The sequence below is a fragment of the Vidua chalybeata genome, chromosome 3 (assembly GCF_026979565.1).
Source record: "Vidua chalybeata isolate OUT-0048 chromosome 3, bVidCha1 merged haplotype, whole genome shotgun sequence".
Lineage (NCBI taxonomy): Eukaryota > Metazoa > Chordata > Aves > Passeriformes > Viduidae > Vidua > Vidua chalybeata.
In genome coordinates this window covers 82091720-82109165 of record NC_071532.1, presented here as the reverse complement: position 1 = coordinate 82109165, position 17446 = coordinate 82091720, and the positions used below count along the sequence as shown (strand labels likewise).

General features: G+C 35.9%; 1 protein-coding gene across 1 annotated transcript in view; it reads right to left on the bottom strand.

Annotated features, from left to right (window-relative positions):
* The window catches only part of IMPG1 (interphotoreceptor matrix proteoglycan 1), a 51260-nt gene extending 34031 nt beyond the window's left edge, over positions 1-17229 (bottom strand). Inside the window, exons 1-4 of the mRNA XM_053939201.1 lie at positions 17163-17229; positions 4405-4638; positions 1416-1582; positions 1180-1208 (exon numbers count right to left, since the gene is read on the bottom strand). Of these exons, the coding sequence (XP_053795176.1) occupies positions 1180-1208; positions 1416-1582; positions 4405-4638; positions 17163-17229 (497 nt within the window). The remainder of the gene's footprint in view (positions 1-1179; positions 1209-1415; positions 1583-4404; positions 4639-17162) is intronic.
* Positions 17230-17446: the final 217 nt, after the last annotated feature.

The following is a 17446-nucleotide window of genomic DNA, read 5'->3' as shown; positions in this document are numbered from 1 at the left end:
AGAACGTGAATGAATGACAACTGATTTACCACCTCCTTTGGCTATCTTGTGTGGTGAGAACTAAAGTATTATTTGTAATGTTTTCACAATGTTAACTAGCTATATGTTGTATCTATATTTGGAGACTGATTTTTCTACATGAAATCCACAGAAGATGCAAAGTATTTTCTAGGCCAAAAAGTAGTAAAGATGAAGTCAAACCATGCATAATCATTGCTGTCTGTATTTCCAGCTAAAATACAAGAAATTTCATGGAATTAAATTCACCTTCAGTATTACGTCTAGGGAAAACAGTACTATTCACAGAGAACCTAAGATCTCTGAGATCAGTCACTTCACTTAATGCCCTGTTGCTGCTGCTTGCACTAGGATGAATGAAAAGGCCTCCCTTTGGACTTCCTGGGGAGTTCAATTAGGCCCTACATTATTAAAAATATGTCAGATCTCCCATGTCAGAATGAATTAAGATACATAAGACCTCTGTGATCAGGAGACAGTGTAACCTATGAATGGAAAAGATTATTTGCCCGAAAATCTCTTGAAAATCAGAGAAAACTTGAAGGAAAAAAACCATCAGTCGGTAGTTGTGGACAATGATTTGTCTGGCTGCACTGTAGTATTTATATACAGAGAACCAGAGTTCAGTATGGTAGCTTTAATCCTGTCATTCTCCAAATTCTGAGCATTGCCAGGAGCATACTTTTTCCAAAGAGTTTACAGAATAAAGTATCACATTAATTAACATTGCCATGACGTATAAAAATGCAGGATAAATCTAAAGTGAAGACACAGAGTTTTCATGTTATTGTTTAAAGTAGCCTCTCAGCTAAACTTTTATTAAGCTGACTTTCCTTTTGAGAATTACAGAAAGTTTTATCACACTCCCAATCAACACCAGCCTAATGCCAAGCCATGTCTCTGTCAGGGTTTCATGCTCACATTAGTCTGAGAAAACATTCAGTCTTGAAATGAACAGGTAACCCAGACATTTGGCCAAATCCATTATTTGTGATGGAATTACTGTGTTCTATGATATATCCAGTACACACATCTCCCACAGCACACACCAAATACACCACAGTGCTATCTGAATTTCTGCTCACATCCACAAGCATCTATACATATCTTTACAAAGAAGGCAGTAACATCAAGTGGCAAGGTTCTACTTGTGCTACTTACCTTTCCTGGAAGGTTCTATGTTTTACTCGCTGCAAAAAGATTAAGAAAAACAGCATTTTACTAGTGGGTGTATCCAACAATTGAGCCTGTTAGCTCTTTTGTTTACTATACTTTTATGTTTTCCTTCTAAGACATGCCCCCTCATTTTCCTGAGCAATACTTTGCCCTTAAATAAGCAGGTGGGGAGGGACTTGAAAGTCTCTCCCAGCTTCTAAACAAATATCAGTAATCCTTACCCGTTGAATTATTTCCAGGTGCTCTTGGGAATTGCTGAAGTTTTTACCAATGTCAAATATGCAAAAGGTTTCTCTCTGGCAGGCAGTAACCCAGTTCTGATATTCAGAAGTATCAGGAATCCGATCCAGAAAAATACGAAAGGCTTCCCACACAGCTTCCTGGCAGACTGAGTAAGAAGAAAGGGGCTGGGGATAGATGCTTTGTACCAAATAGCAAACTTGAAAGCCTTTTAACAGTGATTTGGCATTTACAAATTCATCACACATGATGAAGGAACACACTTCAAAATGTTGTTTAAAAATTCTTTCAGAGAAGGGTATTTTCAAACTTATTAGGAAAACCATTTTAACCAAAACTTGCTGGTAATTTAAAAGCTGTTGCCTTTAGCACTTTACTTTGCAAAGCTCATTACTGTGAGATGGGACATTTATTTTCAGTACTTGATACCTACTTTGGCTTAGAGTGAGTTCATTATCTTCATTATCTAAAATACGGGTGTCTCTGAAATAAGTGCAGTAAGTATACTCTAAACTTGCTGTAGGGATGTACTCACCTAGCTGTGTTAGGGCCCCTCAAAAATACCTCAGGAACGACCTGCCCTCCCAGTAGAGCAGCTGCATGTGGAGCAGATGTGGTCAGGTTATTAAAAAGGAACAGGCTATCTTTTGAAAAGATTTATTTATTATGAGCTAGCAATTAAAGCTACTTTCTATCTCCTTTTTCTTGCAACTCTCTGGTATTTGTTTTTCTGAGCAGTTACTGCTGAATAAAGAAATACCATCTGATGATAAGTAATCCAGTTACCAGATAAATGTGACACATGACCAGTTGAGGAGGCATTGTAGTGTGTTCTCCCAGTTTGCCCCACGTAAGGGACTGTCCTCATGGTGACCTAAGCTATGTTGTGTTACTTCAGAGTTGGTGTAAGGTCACAGGAGGCTGAAGTGTCCAACAGCAACTGTCTGAGCTCCTACACCTGAGCTCTTTTGTGTTGTGTGCTCATCCCTGGAAGCAGGGAATATATATATGTGTAAAAAAGAATAAAATTGTCTACATTTTCTTAGCAGAAAAATTCTCTAGATGACTGATATGATCCACAGTGCTTTTTCAGTTACAAATGTGTCATGGGACTTGAAGGTGGGGAGGTCATCTCCTAGGCTTTAGACACAGAAAAGAACCTGAAAATGTATATCCAAAACAAAATGAAGGTAAGATTGTCCCACAGATGGGTACAGGCTCTCAGGCTCCAGCATGGCTACCAGATTGCCTTTACATGAAGGATTGTACTGTGGTTACAGATTCAAGGATGATTCTTGTATCACCACATTTTCAAGTGTACCTCTTTTTTGTTTACATTTATCAGTTTTGTCAGATAAATTATCATGCTCAACTGGGAGGGCAGAAGTCTTTACCAAAAGTTCTGGTCTTTCCTTGAAGGAAAATTTTTTTGATGTTTTGATGAAAGACATTGTAATGGAAAATATACAGTTGTTCAAGGGAGCAGAAAAACCTCTTTATGAATGAGTGTACAAATTATTCAGCTGCAGAGTGTGTTTTGTTGCTTACTTTTTGGGAAGTACTCCACTTTCAGTTGAAGAACTGGATGACAGCTGCTTAGAAAATTTTATGAGTGTAGGACACTGCCGGGGAAAAGGAGTATTTAAGTTTAAACCTTCTTGCACTACAAGACTTCTAGAGTCCAATATCCCAGCTGATGTGCTGCTCTCCAAAAAGCTGGTAGTACTGTCATAATCAGTTTTTTAAACGAAAGGGTCATAGTTACAGTTTTTTGAGTTCAGGTTAATGATACCTGCCTGTTTCAGGATAGCTTGTTTTCAGCCCAGTTTCAGGAAGTTTCAGGGACTTTGAGGATTAATTTCTATTTAAGAAATGCTTTTTGGATCTGCCTCTGTGACACATTTCAGATTTCTGTCTAATGTCCATTGGATGCTACAATGGATATCAAATAGTTTTATATCTATAGGAATAGCTACATACATCAGTGTAGTTATCCCATGCTGCCTATAGCAAGTGGTTGCTGGAGTAAAATTTTTTGCAGCTCCACATCCAGGTCTCATTTCAATGGGAACTAGTTGGTTCCCCAAAAGAGAGCTGAGGAGCAGCCAGGTTACACAGATTAATGTGAATGGATGGTGTCTGATAAAGAGGAAAAAATAGATAAGGAAAGGTGATTCAGGGAGTAGATATTGCCTTAGATACTTGTATCCCAGAAATGCTGAATAGGTTTTAAAATTAGCTTTGGACCCTCCAGCTGCTGTGGAAATACACACATTTTTCAAATACAAAATAGAACAGCTACAGGATAACAGACTGGGAGGGGTAGATGAAGGAAGAGAGAAAACTGGATCAAAAATTGGAATGGTAACTCGATAGGCTTTCTGTAGGCAAGGGAAGTAAAAAAAAGAGCTGGGAAGTGATTGACCTGGTTGAGAAAGTATTATTTTTAAAATGTCTCAAGTATTTCTTCTTTCCTAAGATTTTTTCATTACTTGCTAGCAATTATCTCAGTGTTTATTGTATACCAACACTGCCATAGACTTAGTATAACTACAGATACACCAACACGATTGTGCAATGACCATTTAATAATTCCAGTACTTGTCTTAAACTGGTGCTAGTGATTTTGCATAGCAATGATGGTACCTGCTCTTTTGAGAAAGGTGGTAGTTCTTTCAACACTAATGCAAGTACAATTTGTTCTTCATGTTCAGCCATGCTAGAACACTGTGCAGTTATTCTGAGTTCATTAGTCCATTGATGGCATTGTTTTATTTTTTTCTGGTAACTGTCTATCTTGAACCCTGCTGATGCACATGTAACATTTGATTATCTATGTAAAAATAAAGCATAAAGTCACATACACTGCCTAAAGGTGAAGAACAAGATAGATTCTGGAAAATTACTGTGTTTCTTCAATTAAAGGAAAGACTTTGAAGGACGAAGTACATACTACAGTAATCATCTTACCTCTTAATCTGTAGTAAGCTTGGTGACTGGCTAAAATCTGCTTCACTGATTCTTGTGGGCAAACTTTCACACCAGTTGAGAAAAAGGATGACCTCTTTGTTCGATGTTTTGCCATGTCAAATATCCGCCTTATGGTTGATATCCTGGACCGCTTTGTTGTTCTTTCTGTTTTGTCTGACCCTGAGGTGACTGCAAGATGTTTGGCTTCAGCACGGTTTATTTTATCAGGAATTTCTGTAAAAAAAAAAAAAAACCAAGAAAGTACATAAACATACTTTGCCTAGGCAGTAGGTATTCAATGCAAGTTCATGTCTTGAAAATGGACATGAACTTGAGAATTCTTTTTGTTATATTATAGTGGAGTCAATGCACTGATTGAATGATTGTGCTGAGGAGAAGCAGCCTCTGACCACTCGGGGGAACTGCGGCTCAAGTGACTTAGTAACTCATCTCATTTCCTTGTATTTCAACACGTGACCCCAGGACACACAGGGTAAAAGTTTCAGAAGCTCTAAATCCTGTTTTTAAAAGTGACTTTGGATTAGATCCCCAAAAGACACTTAAGTGCTTGAACTTTGTGCTACAGCATCTCATTTGTGAGCATATCGCCCTGTAGGGAAATTTACAGTACAGTGATAAGTAATGTCTACACTAGCAGATAAGTAAAATGAGAAATTGTTGTACCTTAAGTCTTTAAAATCTTATCTTTCCTTTGGGCTTCAAGGAACATCTCCCTTCAAATCAGGTTCATAACCTTGAAGCTACCCCAAGAACTAGACCCTGAAACTTTCAGAAGTTGAATAGGAGTTTTATTGCCTTTAGGAAAAGAAAGACCTGCTTCCAGTCTCTCTTTTAGTCTACAGTGCACTCCTCTATCCTTCCCTCACATAAACTGAAGTATTAACCAGAACAGACTTTGATTGTTTCTTTGCAACTGGATGATAAATGTTGTGAATTCTCTGGCATCATATTTCAATAAAACTTTAAGTGTTCCTGGCAAAGTAGAACAGTTACAGTAGCAAAAAAGTGAAAGCAGTGACTAGGAATTGAAGACCTAGGATTCAGTTTTACTTATGAAGCTATTCAGTTATGAAAAATGGAAAAGCTTCCAGGCTGTCAAGATAACCTTAAGCATAGGAACCCCCATCACAAAAATTCAGGACTCATTTGATTCCACTTCCTAAGTATTTGTGTTGCAGTATTACATGCAAAATTAATAGCAGCTAAATTTTATGTGAAAAAGTTAATGATAAAAATAGTGTATAAATGACATATTTAAATGAGCTGAAATACAGCTTTTTTGCAGGATCACATGACAGGAGCAATGAGTATCTTTTAGGTTATCTCCCAAAATTTTGTATACATTTTAATAAAGATGTTAAATTTGGAAACACCTTTTTTTTTGCTGTAATTTGACACAGTGGTTACAGATGAAAAATAAAGAAAAATATTAGCAGAATAGAAGACAATTTGAAAGAATTAGAAAGCTTTAAGCAAGGTATGTGTGTTCCTGAATCCTAATGAATCAAGTGAAAGAATTATTCTGAAAAATTGTTTTAAAGCTTCTAATGGAAGAATAAGGGGAAATAATAGGGTTAAAAAGGAGTAAGTTCAGTAGGAGTAGCACTATCAAGAAAAATAAGAGCAAAAATTATCAATTTGCTGGAGAAAGAAGAAGTGCCATGCTGCACATAACAAACATTAATTATCCTATTCTTAGGCAAATCAAGAGAAAATAAGGAAGGTTAAAAACACATTATTTTGACACTTTGGAGTAGTGTTAAACGTTTAAAGAAAATTGGGCAGATAAATGGTGAGAGAAAAATAATTGAAAAACATACTTTTATAAAAAGAACAGTATATGAAATGAAGAATGGGGAACATTCTACGATGTGTGTCAGTAGACATTATATTTATATCTATATATGTCTCAATTCTTATTTAATTCCAAAGGAACATCCATTGTTCACTGTGTAGAAATCATTGTAGTAACATCTATATTTTGAGATAGGTGCTACTCTGATACGGAAAAGATGTCAACTGCTTGGTTGTGATGAATATTGTCTAAAAGAAAGGAAGTTATAAAACAAAGGCAATAGGTCATTGTTATTACTTTTTAATGCATGCCAGGGGCAGTGACCAGCAGACCTAGAACTGCCTAATTGTTGCAAGGTAATTTAAAGTGATGATGCAGTCATATAATGTTGGACATGAAATGAAATGGAAGTAATTTTCCCACATTAATGTCAGGTCACGAACCATTAAACTGCATAAAAGGAATTTCCCGTGTGGAAACATGTTGCATTCAACAGAATCCCCAAATGGCCAAACACTGAGTCAACTGAGAGACAGAGTTATTTGAAAGTTATATTCAAATAACTGAAGTTTTCTAGAAGAGAAAATCTAAATCCACATGGAAAGTAGGCAGTTGTAAGTCTATTACCTTTCACAAGGTTTATTAACTGAGATGGACCAGCTGCCCAGGCAGCCTGACCAACTGGGGCAGGGGATTTTGTCACTAAGCTCTTTGAATGGAGCAGAGGCCTTTCTTGAAGGATTTGCTTCTTCTCCAGGATTTATTTCTAAGTCTTTAACTTGAATTACGAATTATACTATTCATAAAACTGGCAAAGGAGATTCTTCTCAAATGATTGTTGTAATGATTTCAAAGTCTCTGTGTTAGGGTCCCTATTTGGGCTTTTCATTCTGTGAAGTGACCAGTTGTTTTCTGCTTTCAGTTTGCACTGTTCTGCCACCCTATTTAGGGTGGTTATAAATTTTTAAAATTATTTTTCTTTTCATTCTTTCCCTTCAATTTTTTTTTTTTTTTTTTTTTTTTCTTTTTTTCTTTTTTTGGGGGTGGGGATCTGTTTTTAAAGTATATCTATTGCAATAAGTTTAATTTACTTTATATCTTGTGGTTAGTAAATTTCTCTTACTAGAATAACTTCTATTGTCATAATTCTTTGAAATCTCTTTTTTTATTAAAACAAAATTTGAATTGGAGAAAGCATCAGCCTTTCTCTCCGCATGATTGTCCAGTATGAATTTCCTAATATTTACTGATTTTGAATGGATAAAAACTTGCCTTCTGGCATAAACATTTTCTCATAATTCTTCAGATCTGTGTTTTCCATTGTGACTGAGATAATTCTGAACCGAGAAATTTTTACCTAAGCCTCACAGATGTTTCAGCCATATACTTTGCTAAAATATGCCTCCATCTATACCTTTTTAGATACTTTGACTTCAGTTCCTGGGTTGAAAAAAAAATCAAAAATATATACACTAATATGAAATTGAATCCATAGATATTAGTTGATCCCTTTTCTTTTTTACTATGCAACATAGTAATTGAATACACTGGAGTGATGCAAATTTTACAGGTACATCATTTGATCATGTAAATAATCCAAAAACCACTAGGTTGGTTAACTTTTCTTAAAATAAATAACATCTGTAATTTTTTTCTAATTTTTTTATACAAGCACATGCAATTAAACTATTCAGTGTTTACCACAAATATACACTGCCCAGTTTGACTTTTTATTATTTAGCCCTGTTGTTTCACAGAAGTGACTGTCTCAGTTTTATTTTTAAAAGGTATGTTTAAGTTTTTTAGTTTTCTTTGATAGTTCTAGGGCAGAAGGACAATAACTTCAGAAGTCTGATAATGCTTTACTTTATTCAGCTAATCTCCAAGATGCCTTTAACAAAGTCTAACTTTAATTTATTCTCACATGAAAGAATCTACACCATGTCCAAATTTTCCAGGTGACATACTTGCAGAAATATACTGAGGTAGTTTTACCAAGGTTATCTACAGAATCACTGTCAGCTGTTATTAAATTCTGGAGTTCCTGACATCTAGTCCCGAACTTTGACAAATATAACAAAATTTTTTCAAAACACCATAAACAATTTTCCAAATATGATACAGCAATCTAATTCATATGGGATCTAATCAAAGTGCTTTGATAACCATACCAATGTCTCAAGTGCATAGCGCTGCTCTTCAGGTTTTGGTTTCAGGCAGATAAATGGTATTTGTTTCACATATTAAAAAAATTAAATTCTTGAAGTTAGGCCAGGCCTCTCCTCTGTGTTTCTTGAGACCTGCATTATCAAATTTATACCCTAACTAAAACAACAAGGCAGGAGGAGCAGATTTGAGATGTTCCTATTTTTCTTAATAGTCTGCATGTCAAAAAAGGAAAAGTGCATTACTATTGAAATGGATTCTAGAGAAAAAGAGTTTAAAGTTATTCAGATAATTGGTCAGCTTTTTTTTTTTTTTTTAATTTGCTTTTATAGGAGCAAGAGGGTCTTATTCATACCTTTTTGTGTAAATGGAGTGTATGTTTCTCTACATAACTTTATTAATTTCTCTCTGTTAATAGTACTATGTTTGGAAGACCTTGAATTTTGGAGTTGGTAGTTGGAGTTGGAGTTGAAAATTTGCATTTTTCAGCAATGTAGATGATTTCTGGGTAGGAACATGTATATACAGCATTATTTTGCAGGTAAACATTTTACCTGAGAAAATTTAGATGCCATTGAATACAAAGAGAAGACTTAAAAATATGGTAGCTAAAGATTTGCCAGCAAATTGGAGTCTGAATAATTCATCATTAAAATCATCAAAAGGTTTGAAATGTGCAAAAAAGCAGATTAATCTGAAAAATCAGTGTATCTTAGGATAGAGAGGAATGCTTGATTAATAAATAAGACATATTGCCTGCACAATAAAATAATAATTAAAAGACCAGGCTTATGTAAAGGGAAATGTCAAAATACAATGGGGAAAGCTTATCAGGGGGGTTAATTCAGCAAAGATCCATAAACATGTTGAGGTTAAATTTATAGCAGGGCCAACATTTTGTTGGTAATTGAGCCAGTAACAAAAGCACAGCTGACTAGTCCTGAAAAGTTGATCTTGAGATTTCTTAGTCAGCTGATCAATGTAAGCACCAGGTGGAGCATAGAAAGTACAAAGCAGTAATTCCTGGACTCTTCACCTAGAGGCACTCTCCTCATGGCAACAGTGAGGATCCCACATTTAATGGCACTTGCCAGTGACAGACAGGGTGCCTATGACATGTCCTCTCCTCATATTCCTTTTAAAATCTTTTTTTTCCGTGGCTTGTTTCCTCAGGTCTGTTGCATAGGAAGAGTCTAAGTGGATTTGAAGGGGCTTAGATGAGCAGGGACAGACTAAAATATGGCAAGGCTTTATCAACAAATGCCGCCTGCATCCTTTGTGCAGCAATCTCTATCTTCCCATGCAGATGTGAAAGTGGAGGTTTTACTCTTGCTGATGTTCAGGGTTGCTTTGCCAGTGCTTTGTCAGATACTGCTACTTTGACTACGTTTGCTTTGCATTTCCAAGTGTGTTTTCACATCCATAAAGACTCACAGTTTTGAAAAGTTTAGGGTATGGAATTCCATACTAGAAAAAATTAATGCTAATATTTACTCTTCTCAGATCTTGTCTGAGAGCTCAATGCCCTTAAACCCAAGGTTATATGGCTTGCATGAACTTATCTTCATGTCCAATATGTTATTGATTGTTTTAAATGCACACAGGGAAAGAACTTGGAAAGGAATTCCTGAGGGACTCAGCCATGATGATTGCTGCATCCTGGTGGGGCTTACCTGGTCTGTACCTGGGGTAGCTGAGGCACAGGGGGGAGCTCACTTTGGATGTCACTTCTTCAGGTTTAGTGCACTTTGCTAGTGAACTGCTGAGTAAGAGGGCAGTATCCACTACTCTGGGAAAGTTTTGCTAGAAGATAAGCTGCTGACATTGATTCTTAGTTTCAGTAGAAGAGGAATTGTGGCCGAGAATGCCTCAATTTCCAAAACAGAAGTGGGCTAATACATATATATTAAAAGTAAGTAATTTTAATTTCTCAGAATGAATATGGACAACAATGAGCTTGGTAATTCCTGTTTGGTACATTTGCTTTGTATATTCCATTCCTAAGTGTGAATAAACAGTAGCATTACCTGTGGAATGAGGCCTGGATCTCTAATTTTGACAATTCTGTATATATGGGGGACAGGTCCAGGCCTCCAGTTTGGAAGATCCTGTGTCTAGCTGGCTAAAATTCACTTGTGAACTTCCTGTACAAGAACCACAAAGATGATGCCTACACACTCAGCACTATAGAACCCTTCCTGTACCTACTAATATCTCGTATTGTGCAAGATTCAGCATCACCTTTACATGTCAGGAAGGTGCCAGGCCCTGCTTGTGCAGTGGAGACTTTATACAAAAGACAAAATATGCCTGATCCCTGTATCTCTTGCTTGGGTTCAGCATGACAAAACACCAACTTCACATATTCAGAAGTTGCACTCAAGCTGTCTGTGACGCAGGAGAGGCATTCCAGGCTTCTGCTTAAAAAGTAAGTTCTATAATTTTCAACCTTTTAAAGGCTATGCTAATTTTTAAAATTGGATCTATACCAAGGGGTTTACTTCTCAAGAATCCAGGAAAATGGTGAGTTTTCATAAATCCTGCTTCTTGTCAGAAACACAAGATAATGCTTCTTTAAATATCTATGAAAGGTGAAGAATCTGGTACTGTTGATATAGTGCCCTAATAAGGTAAGTCTCCTATGAGTCTTTGTGATACATTCCTATTGTAAACCTAATGTTAAAAATACTAAATGTTTGGTTATAATGAAACAATCTACACCTCAGAACATGTATGGAAATAAATCTGAAGAAGAATGTGATAAATTATTCTGAAATATATGATATAAACAATGCCATTGGTAAATGTGAAAATTTTAATAAAAACTCCAAAATTTTTTGTTTTAATAGTTTTATGTTCAAAACTAGGACATAGCATTAGGTAATGGTTCTTTTTTAGAACCCTTCAAATTAACCTGGATTTATATTTTGGTACTAAAGATCATGGCTGTCATCAGCCAATGTGCTCTTGGATTTCAGTAAGAGTGGAGAATTTCATTTCTGCAAGTCAGTAACACTGGGAAGCTAAAATAGATATCAGAATTCCTCAGCTGTTCCCCTTCTCCTCTGCTCATACATATCTGTGTGGTTCTCTATGCCAAGTGGAGAAATACAGTTGAAAACCAACTTCAGGAAGAAACAAAGAATTTGGAACAATTTTTATGAAATTTATGCATGGGCCTTATAACAGACAAACAGTTTTCTCTCTCTCTCTCTAGAGCAGATAATTCAGTAACTTCTTTGAATTATACTAATTATACAATTCATGGGGAAATAATTGTAGCAAATTATCTACCTATTATAGATGAGAATAGAAAGCATAACATGCAACTGGTAAGATTTTCCTGCTTTTTTTTCCTGATTATAGTTTTCATATACTAATGATGAAGCCACATTCACAATAAATGCTGTCTGTACATACCACAAATATTGAACATGCTGGGATCTTTGAGTCAACATATGATTTTGACACATTTTCTTGCAACCTGACAAAAACATAGTAAGAAACTCATGTATTCATAGATGTAATATGTCTCATTAAAGGCAGAAATTTTTACATTCTCTATCAGATAGAAAGGTGAAAATTTTTATTCATCAGCTGTGCTCACTTCTGCTGCTGGAATTTGTAAAAAATATCAAAGCCCATCTATGCTTTCATTGCCAGGTTATGACTCTTGCAACAGTCTGCTTAAAGTCCAGAACCTGGACTAGAAACAGCATTGAAGAGTGACTGTTTTTAATGCTCATTTATGAAACATGTATCTATTTAGATTTCTTTGGCCATCTCAGAAGCATTTGACCTGAAAGGATGTTCTATTAATTGATATGGATATGATATCAAAGGATGCAAGAAAATGCTTTAAATGTTTGAGTAGTTCTTGGAGGAATGCATCCAATTGACAGTGATAAAACACTCAGTTGAGCACCTCTGCTCTTAATTTTCTGATTAGTCATTCTCAAGAGGTACAGCCTTCTCTGAGAAAGTCAATGAGACAGCATAAATTTAAGTTACAGTGATGCTTTGCCATGTGTGTCAGCATTTCAACAGATTTGATGGTAGGAGTCAAAGAGCTGCAGTGCAGAATGGTTTATTGAGAGAACTGTATTCACATATGATAACAATTAGGATGTCTGGTGTATGAAAAGGTGCCAGAAGCCCCAGTGTCATGTCTTTACTTCAGCTTGTGTACTTGGAACTGGTGGATTTTCCTCACAGTTTGGGGTCACTCATTCTGCAGTACAATCTACAGTCTCTGGCTAATGGACTCCACCTCATTTTGACAGAGCATGACTTGCACTTAACCTTACTTACTTAGTATCAAACTGCATAGACCAAATTTGGTTTGGAGGACACCTAATCCAATTATTGATCTAAGTTAGATGACTTATCCATCTAGTTTTGAGGGACAAGGGGAAAGGGAAAAGAACTTGACTAGAAATGTCTTCATTTTGTGCCAGCACCATGAGATCACAAAATTAAAGGGGAGTGCATTGCTGTTTCCTGCCTGAAACTGCTGGGGTCTCTATGATCTGTGATGAGTCATATGTATGAAAAGTATACCTGCAACACAGCCATTAAAACCAGTATTTCAGGTAACAGGAGTACCAAGATTGTCAGTATAAAGTTGGGTAGAGTCTGAGGGAGGTATTGAAACATTTGAGTGGCCAGGAAGAAGGTGATTTTGGCTCTGCACCGAAGCAGAACTTTAGAAGCCAGTAGAACCTCCCCAATGGAAAGACAAGCATGGTGGCCTAAGTACAATTAATTATGTAGCTGTGAGCCTGGGTCCTACTGATTTGCAGAGGCCTGTGTAACCAGAATCAGCCCAGCAACCTCTGCTGCTGTCTTGCTTTATGACTGCAATGGCTCTTACAAGCCAGGACTTCAGTTTGTGTGTCACACCTCAGGCCCTCTTGCTTTTGTGAAATGAGGACAATAGTGTTACTCTGTCAGAGCAGGTGAGGGTGAAACTGATGCTTGTATACAATGATAAGGCATGCTACAATTATGTAAGGGTATATAAACACACCTACGCCGTGGCAGGTGTCAGGGTACTCCCAGATAATTGTTAATCTTATGTTTTTCAGACAGGTTACTGTTCTGAAGTCTTTGTCTAGTAAATAGCAGCTGACAGTGACTAAATGCCAACAGACATGTATAGGAAAACACATAGATATTTCTTTCTTTTTAAGAAGTGTGTTATTCAACATCACACATTCTGAAGGGGAAGAAATTGAAACACAGTTGGGCTTACAAAGTACAAACCTCATGGAGTGTACGAGATAGTGCACCTAATTCCTGGTTAACATGGAAGAATTACGTGACAGAGAATGATAGAAGACTAATTTTAATCTCAAAGGGACTAGGTTGGACAGAGGTAAAAAAAGAATGAAAACATATTTAAAATATTTCAAAGCATTAAAATGCAATAGAATGCATACAGATTTTTCCTTTGGGGAAGAAAAACTGTAGTCTGGAAAGAAAACACCATGTTTGCTATGAGATGGGTGTTGGCCATGTCACTTAGTGCACTGCTTAAACCACAAAGACTCCAAAATTAGCTGAGAAATGAACATGGACAATCTTAATTTCTAGTTGGTTAAGACTCCCAGTTATTTTATTGTAGCCTGTAAATTAATGTCCTGTAGAAGGAGAAAACCTTGGATCATTAATATTGACCATCTTGTCCGTGGGTGTTTTCTGAGAAAAATCCCATATATCTTGCTGTTCATTCACGTGCAATTCACCAATCCCTATGGCACAGGTGTGACTATTCCTGGAATTAATCTTTAGGATTCAGTGACAATGGTCTAGTATTTATATTAAAGTTTGGCTTTTAGCCACAAAACAGAAAAGATCAAATCCCATATATAGTGCAGTGTTACATTTGCTTGAGAAAGGAAAGAAAAAAGGAAAAGTCTTACTTTTCATAAGTTTAGAAGCCCAACCAGGAAAGCCAACTTTAACATGGTAATTCTTATTTTATGGATTAGAGTAGAAGATAATCCTAGTGCAAAAAGCAGATATATATTGTTTTCTTTCTTTTTTTGAAGCTTTATATTCCTTGATTTTCCTTTTCCTTTGGCACAAATTTGCTTAAACATTTTTTTTTCATTTTTTGAGGGCAATTATAGTAATGAAGATCTGAAACATTTATTGAGGAATTAGAACAGCCTAGCGGGAAGGGCTGAGTCAGAATGAATTAAAATGATTTCATAGAGCACACAGAAAGCCTTTGTGTCCTAAGGAATGGCTGAGTAAATAACAGATATTTGCTTGCTGAATAAAAAAAGCCACAAAACAGCCTTGAATACACTCTGCCCCCTTACGTTCTCACTATTATGCGCTAAGATGTACCCAGCATCAAGGCATAGTTTTGAGAGTTCAGGGCTCCTCTGCATTTTGGTATTTGGTCTGGCTGTTCAGCAGTTCACCATTCAGATTGTGTGCACAGATTTTTTGCTGTCACAAAGGTTTTATCCCTCTCAATTTCCCTTTCCAGTGCTAGAGACAATTTTTGTCAGGACAGTGGCAAAATTATGGCCAAAGTTAAACACTGTACCCTAATTTTGCTCCTTATGGTTTCCTGTTTGTTTACTGTGGAATTGGAGGTGCTCCTGGAGAGCCTCCAAATGACTGGGAGAAGGACTCTATGTGTCCTTAAGTAGGGACAGGGAGGAAGGACCAAAAAACATTACTAAGCAAGCTCCATATTTGTTAACCCACCTTTTGTTAAATGTAAATGTGAGAAAATAAAGAATTTGAATTTTAGTTTTTCATGAGGAAAAAATCAACTGACTAACCCTTTAAATATTTAGAAATTATATTTTTTTTCTTTAAGATGGGGCTGTTTTATATCTTAGTCTCTTATTTCCTAGTCTGTCACAGTTTACATGTACTGCAAATTTGAATGACCATAAAGGTCTCAAAAGACCTAGGAGCCCTAATGAGTGGTTCATGCAAATATTCAGACTGCTGGAAGAGTCTATATACTTTTAAAAAGTATTTTCTGTAAGTATCTGACCCTAATGCTAAGTCATAAAATAAGAGCTCTGGAAGTATCTCTGGAACTTCTCTGAAAAAGAAGTTTCTTAACACAAGCATTAAGTGTTTTCAGATCTGTGTGCAAATAGTTTAAAAATATTATGTATGGCATGACTAAATGTAAAAAAAAAAAATATACATTTATGCACACCACATGCACTTTATTGAACTGGTGGCAAGGAATATTTCTACTTATTTAGTATTTCTCTCTGTCAAGATAGTCCCCCATTATTTTCCAGTCTTTTATGGAGAGTGTTTTGTAATATAGAAACACAATTTGCAATTGGTGAAACTATGTGATGCCACTTTTCCCACTATTGCTTTCTGAGTTGTAGTTATAAATAGGGGCTGCAAAGATGCCATCAGGCATGCGTGAATTGCCTGGAATTCATTCTATCTCTTTCCATCACAGAATATGCAACTTAAATGCAAAAACAACACATCTTGATAAAACTTGTTTTCTTGTCAGACGTGAAATATCATCATTCCCTCATTTTTTGCCACATTTCCAAAATAGCATTAGTGATTAAATGAAACTATTTGCATAGAATCTAAAAGTAAAATTAAAGAGCAACAAAACATAATTCCAGTGCTAACTATATATTTTCCCAAGGATTTTTTTCAGTACTTTGTCCACTAGAGAAGATTTACATGATTTAACTGAGGTACAAGAACTGTGGTTTGTATTTCTGTATTTCTTTAAGAAAAGCAGGAGCTTCTTAAAAAAACCCAAATGTGTAAATAAAACTTTCCAGATAGTATTGACAGCAGGCTATATTTCATACTTTCTCCCTAACAAATATTTAGATAATATTGAGGAGACTTGTCTTTTATAATTTTACATTCTTTGCATTTAATTAACAGGCCTGACATAAAAATAGAAGGTCATTGACTTGAGCACACATAGCAGTTGTAATGTTAGCTTTTAATTCAATTATGCAAATATCAAACCATAGATGGAAAATTTAATGAGAAACCTCCTCCAAAATTAAATGCATTCTCCAAAGCTCTATATCTTTTGAATATGGGACTAACCAGGGAAAATCATGTCACCATATTTCCTTTTTTGTTGTTGAAGTAGCTTTACAAATGTGAATTTCTAAATATTTTAAAATAGAGCAATAGTCAGCTTATGTACTAAGTACAGAGCAGTTCCCTGTATTTCTGTTTTCTTGGAAATAATTTTGTAGCTAGTATTACGTTAATCCTTAGTGGTATTGCCATTTTTGTATATTTGCCAGTATGGTGCGTTCTTCCAGAATTTGTCTATCTAGAAGGTTTTGAAGTTTTTTTTAATAATCACAAGAACTGTCTTCCCTAGTAAATGCAGATATGTATTTTGCTACTTTCTCTTAATTTCAGTGAGGAAAGACCATCTTTAAGCATGTCAACCCTTAGATGATCTTTCAGCCATTTTTAACTTTACATATATTTGTCTCACAGATAATAGTTTTTTCATAAGAGAACATGTTCAGGTAAAATGAAGCTAAATTGCATCTCTTATAGATATTGTAAAACCTGCAAAACACACGTAAGAAATAACGCCAATATTTCCTTTTTCAGCTTTATAGCAGTATCAGTAACCATAGTGTTTCTAGTAGAATTGTCAAAACACCATATTCTAAACTAAAAATTCTGTAATATGGAAGCCCTTGATCTTGCAAGTATTTTATTTCTCAAGATATGCAATGTAAAATTCATCTAAACCTTATATATTAATATATGAACTTACCTCTGCTTCCCTGAACTTGGAGAGCAAGGCAAATGATCAAAAATATTAATCCAGTTTTCAAATGCATACTGTCTATTGATCATTCACAGTTTTCAAGACCAGTCATGCAGGAAAGAAGAATATTTTGGTAAAGTAGAAGAGTTCTGTTTTCTTAAAATCCCCAAATGTCTCTATTTTTCAGGGGTCTCCAGCCTTGGACTGCATTGAGTTGCAACTGGGCAGAATGCAACAGGTGCCAGAGTGCAAGAGCTGGGCGAACCCCTCCAACACCCACACTTCTAGCC